This window comes from Cardiocondyla obscurior, linkage group LG10, assembly GCF_019399895.1.
Source record: "Cardiocondyla obscurior isolate alpha-2009 linkage group LG10, Cobs3.1, whole genome shotgun sequence".
Taxonomy (NCBI): domain Eukaryota; kingdom Metazoa; phylum Arthropoda; class Insecta; order Hymenoptera; family Formicidae; genus Cardiocondyla; species Cardiocondyla obscurior.
The window spans coordinates 3,497,308-3,503,307 of NC_091873.1; the positions used below are offsets into that span (position 1 = coordinate 3,497,308).

Below are 6,000 nucleotides of genomic sequence, written 5' to 3' on the forward strand. Positions count from 1 at the left end.
TCCTAGATTTATTAAAGGATACCTAGAGGAAACCTTTTTTTCTTTTCTATCTTCGCCGAAGGAGATCTAGAGAAGCAATATTTTATTAGTTTAAATTTATCAAAGACTTTCGGAACAGGAATAAAAAAAGCTAGCGGGAGGTCCTAAAGCTCAATAAAGAAATTAAATAAATTAAGGGGGAAAAAAAAAAAAAAAAAAAAATGGAAATCCCGGGTTTTGCTCCCACAGACGAGGGACAGCCAAGGCGCTTGAGACGGGAGGTAGTTCTGCTAACGGATGACCGGAACCTCAGGGTGAAGGCTCTGGCCAGGGACGTGCCAGTCAGGGAAGTTCCCGATTTCATGCAGTGGGCTGGGCTCGGTTGAGGCAGCGCGGCGTGATCACGAAACTCCGATTTTCACTTGGCAAGAAACCTCCCGCGTTCCTGCGGCGCGAGAGTACAACCGAACGTCAAACGAGACCAAACGCACCTGGAAGAAGTAGAAAAAGTAAGAGGAACGTTATTGCCGACGTCGTAGATCCTCCACGCGGCCGATCGATCGTCAAACTGTACGCCCACGACGTTGTTATCGCATACGACTTCGCTACCACAGACTGAGCATGCAGATTGTCTCCCGGCGGTAATCTTTTTTTTTTTCAACGTTTTAATCCTGTCACGGAGAAACCGCGAGATGTGGCGAGCAGAAGCGAGTTTTCATGAAAGAAAAAGCAAAGCGCGCGCGGTGGCGTAAGATCGCGAATGAAGCACGGATCAAGGAGGAAAGAAACAGGCTCCGGTGTTTGTCGCTCGCCGTTTCACTTGTCGGAAACGTAATGCCGTTCGAAGGCTCCTCGAGAACGAGCGTGACACTACCTACTTTGTACCCCTAACTGTTTCCGTGTATCTCGAACGTGCGGAGATAAAAATTCCGAAGAGAGTCCTTTCACACGGGGCCTGTGTAACGGGCGGTCCAAAAGACACGTTGAATCCAGGACGTTCACAGCCATGGCGTACACCGAGGTAAAATCGAGAGATCAACTGACAGAGACGTATTTCGAAAAAGAGAAAAGAAAAAGAAAGAAAGAAGAAAACGGAAAAAAAAAGAAAGAAGAAAACGGAAAAATAATAGAGCGCTACTGTTTTAAAGTGCTGTCACTATTTATAAATTTTTTTTTTTTTTTAATTAATAATGACCGTTTATTGCGGTTAGGCGATTTTGTATAATTTTGTTTGCCTACAATTATTTTACGTTAGTAAAAATTTTATATTGTACGTGTGGTTTAAAATAACGACGGCGATTTTCGCGTCTTCGTTTTGCTAGCAATCGAGAAACGTGTCTTTTTATTCGCGTATGTCAACCGTGACATTTTCCACGATGCGATTCTCCCATTTATCACCGTTCGAGTAATTAACGTCATTACCTTTAACTTGTCAAGTGAATCATTAGCAGCGATTTGTTATCTGATGAATAATTGCGTGTCGATGGAGTTATCGACAAGATCAAAACGACAATCGGCGTAGCGTGATCGTTGATCGCGTGTTGGATTGTCGTCTATCGACGATTATCTTCAAGAAATATTATTAAAAATAAAAAAAATCGCTTTCGAAAATTAATATCACTGTACAAGAAATGCACGCGTGGTTATACGAATTTTATTAATGCGTCTCGCAATCGCGAATATATGTATAATAAGAATTATCGAGAAACACTTATTTTCTTAAACCGATTTTAAATTCTATAAAGTTTATTGAACAAAAGTTTTAATTTAAGAAAAAGAAAATATTTGTTATATGTTATTGTATACTCGAAATATTAATCATCATTGGTCAGTAATTAACGAAATTCGATTCTGGCGAAAATGCAGACTACGCGCGATCGATCGGTTTTCGAGCCAAGTGTTTAGCGATGATTTACAATACTTAGCTTAGTACGGGATTAAAATCAGGGTATAGTTTGCAATTGTACTTCGGGCATATCACACACAAGTATATTTACAATATCGTCGCAATAGTTTTTCTTCTGCAATAGTCATAGCGGTGCAATAGACACTACTCACAGATAAACCACCTCGGTAAGATTATCCGTCCCCGACGCATCGTAATTCATTTCCATTATTTCGATGTAATATATCTTCACCTTCGCTCACTCTGGTCTTTCAACTTGAAAATTGCATACGTCGATCTTGCGAGTAGTAGTCGACTGCTCGAATCGGATTTCGCGGGATCGAGTTCACGTTAGCCCGTGCTTAATAGAAAAGGTATAAAGAAAGAAAGAGAGAGAGAGAATGAGAATGAAAAATTGCAAAACACCTGAAAACTTTAGGTAGACGTTTGACGTAAGATAGACGTCGTGATTTTTAAAATCGATTTATCTCGGACGTGGACAGGCGAAATTCCCGTGGCACGTTCTTTCGACGCCTTCCACTTCCGAGATAACTTACGATGGTACCTATATCCATATTGTATATAGGTATATGTAATTATATATAATTTTAAGCACACCTTTATATATAATTATACATATATAAATACACCCACCCGTCACCGATTTTATGCTAGATTCTCGCAATATCTCCGATAATCTATGTACTCATAAATCTGTGTACGTGTATTATTATGTGATGAGGTAAAAGATCGCGAACTATTTGTATTCCGCCTGAAGAGAAAGATATTTGCCGACAAGGCGATAAGATAATAATAAAAAGAAAAATAAAAAAAAGGGATTAACTATAAAGATGACACTACGAAAGCAGAAAATTTTAGGCTAATCGTTTATTACATATTATAAGAAATGTCGCTGCTAATAGTGTTACCACTTTGAATATTCAATAAAAAGTTGAGATTAGCGTTATTACATTATTATGTACCTTTTTGTAATTATATAATATTTAGTATATAAGATATGCTTTTTACTATTTTTCTTTTATTAATTATAAATTGCCAGAAATACTGTTAAGGTTTTTTCTAGATCGAACCTACATGCTTGTCACTCAGTTTGCGAAATTACGCACGCGGTGAGAACTCTCGTTTTGTGATAGAGCCGTTGACAAGTTCAATTGAAAAGCAGATATGGTGTTCGCTGCAACGACGGCAGGCTAGCGTACGTGACTTTCCCCGTCTTGATCCCCTCAATCCTCCGCGACCGGTGCTTCATGGTACATCTACGTGCGCGCTACGTGTGAAATTCGACGCACATCAAGACAATGTCACATACGCTAACCGCCGCCGTTGCAGCTAACACCATATCTGCTTTTCAGTGTTCAACCTCGTTATATCTTCATCGTCGATGGTCCACGCGCGCGGACGGTACGGTATTTCTCTTAAGTGCGCGCTAAGGTCGTCCGAGTCATCTCGAGTACTATTTTTTTACGCGAGGCGTGTGTGCCGATAGGTGCGTTTTTCGCGAAAGCCACCGAGCGACAACAGACACCGTTACGGGATCTCCGCAGAGGTATGTACCCGTTTCTTATCACGATCGGACAATTCCGATATAAAAACGTTACTTATTGTAGTCAGATTCGCTATTTTCTACACTTCTTTTTTTTTTTTTTTGGTCTTGCGTTTTTTTAAGTATTAATTCGTAATTGAAAGTTCTACCTTGTTACATCATCGCGAAATAAACGGTCGTCTAAGCGCGTACATTCTCGTTGAATTCAACGCCTTCTCGCACGTCTGTCTCGTTATACTGCGCCGTGCATGTGGTAAAAAGTCTAGGAATTTACTCCCATTTAAAGTATTCGCGGATTCCTAAACGATGTGGCGTGTACCGTTGCGCGTTCCCGCAAACGTAAAACACCACTCGCAGTTTCTCTCTCTCTCTCTCTTGTTTTCTTCCTTTATCTACTGTTCTCGTCGCTGCTTTCTTTTTTCTCTCTCTCTTTTCCTCTGTGAGGCCCGCTCATTCCTCGCATCTCGCACCTCTGCCGACACAACCCGGTCTGCTCGTGAGAACTCTCGTTGAATCACGCATCGCGGTCCCTAACGCCCGCGTGCATATCAAGTGCGCACCGACACGAGCCTTCACACGCTCGAGCGGGCCCGCGCCCCGTAACAATATTGTAAATGCGCAACACTCGCGGAAACGAACTTGGCGACAAGTCCGCAAGTTCGCCCGGCGAGGTGCGAACGTGCGCGCATGGTCGAGCAACGCTATTCTCCCGTGAACGAAGAAAAAAGACGGAGCCGATCGCACTTTCGTTTCTTTCTCAGGTTTATTCGGGTCGTTTAGGTCGCTTCAATTTGGTTTTTTTTTTATGTTTGGACGTTATTAATCTCGAAGCAATTGCGTGCATTATATCGTTTCTGTAAGGTCTTATTTTATCTACAAAGAATTCGGCAAACATAGAAAAAAAAATACATTAAAAGAGCAGAAAATTATTAAACAATTGTTTACGTTACATTTTTAAACAGTAAATAGTTCGTTTCTTAATCTTTCAGAGCGTTATTGCTACGATAAGTAGAATAGTTATTCCATTGATTCCGTGCATAAATCTCGAGATCTGCGTTACGCAAAAATCGGAAGCGGAGGAAGCGAGTGGATTCGATCTCGTACTAAGTATTTCGCCGCGAGAAGATTGCTCCATCGAAAGAGGTAAACGACCTTCTTCATCCGCGAGTATGCCTTCCTTTACCGAAGTAGGATCCAATTACCAATCAAGCACAGGATCTAAGAAACCATTCCTCGCCGGTGAATTATAGGATAGTCACTCCCGTAATCGTCGCCTTCGACGTTTCATTCGTCTTTTGATTGCGGCTCGATCTCGCCCTCTTGCTCGTCGACGATTTACCCTCTCGCGAACGCCGTTCCCTTGACCGCCGATACGCGGTTCTCTTTCGCGGTAATATTACGTACGTCAGGCGTCGTCGATAGAATTCTTTGGAGGTTCCTTCAGCCGCGTCTACGAATTTTTAAGTGATATCAATGTTATCCGTACGGTTCTTGGAAATATGTATCGGGGAAACGCGCCGCTGAATTATTTTCACGCGGGCAGCGTACGCGCGAGGAACGAATGCGGTGCCGGAGGACCCCCGGGGGCCACCGAAGAATCGCATAAAGCCAAGGCTAATGTCCCTAATGTCTATAATCTTGGATCATCTGCATCCGAGCTGCGGACTGGTTCGGTCTCGCGTATCTTAAATCCTTCCACGTACTACTACCTGCTGCCTTACTGGAACACCTATAAATACGGGTACAGACTTTCTTTCCCGCCCACCGCGCATTGGTGTTATTAAATTGTTTCATTGTTTTATCTTTTTTTTTTTTTCTTTCCTTTTTTTTTCGTTTTTTTTTTCCCTTCCGTTTCGCTCTTGATTGGCCACGTTTCCGCTCATCGTTGCACATTTGCTCGGCACAGGTGAAATTATTAGCTCGAATATTTTAGGCGTATTGCGTTTCGAAGAGATTCTTTAAGACCGGAACAATTTAACTGCGTTGAAGAATTTTATTTTATCATTTTTTTGTCAAGTATATTTCGTTGGTCTCACAAACGATCTCTTTTATCTGGAATTACTTTAAAAATTTGGACAGTCACTTTTATGCGCGTCTTTGAGGATTTTAAATAAATCGAACGAGGCTCGAACGAGTTATCAAGAGATTTGAGAAACATTTAGCAATTTTTGATAAAGGAAGTGTCGCCGCGACACGCCACGTGCGTGCGTTCGAATCGGAACATATTTTCGTCGGGCGGAATTTCGCGGACGGGCAACGGTGGGCATGGCGCAGGGGAATCGCTTCTCGGAAAGTCGAACCGAGAGCTGCGGCCAAGCGGGAGAAGCTCGTTGGCATAAATTATCGAAAAGTACAGCCCTCGAAAATTCAGCTCTTCCCTCGTATGTGCGCGCACTCGCCGTTCGAAATTGCCTCCCTAAAATACGAGAATTATTGCCCGTGGGCTTCGTTCCGTCTCGCTCGCGACTCGCGTTACTTCTGCGCTTCTTATTTCACGAGCCCTTTTCTGCGGGCGGAGATGCACGCAGCCCGTTGGCATCGCTATCGCGAGAGCGAGAGAGAATCTCGGTGC

The 6,000-nt window shown here is 42.7% G+C and overlaps 1 protein-coding gene across 4 annotated transcripts in view; it reads left to right on the forward strand.

The window, feature by feature from the left end:
* The window catches only part of LOC139106128 (telomerase-binding protein EST1A), a 40,856-nt gene extending 37,250 nt beyond the window's left edge, over window positions 1-3,606 (forward strand). For all 4 annotated transcript variants that reach the window (XM_070662677.1, XM_070662674.1, XM_070662675.1 and 1 more), the window contains exon 27: window positions 229-3,606. In XM_070662677.1, coding sequence (XP_070518778.1) covers window positions 229-365 — 137 coding nt within the window. In that variant the 3' untranslated portion in view covers window positions 366-3,606. The remainder of the gene's footprint in view (window positions 1-228) is intronic.
* Window positions 3,607-6,000: the final 2,394 nt, after the last annotated feature.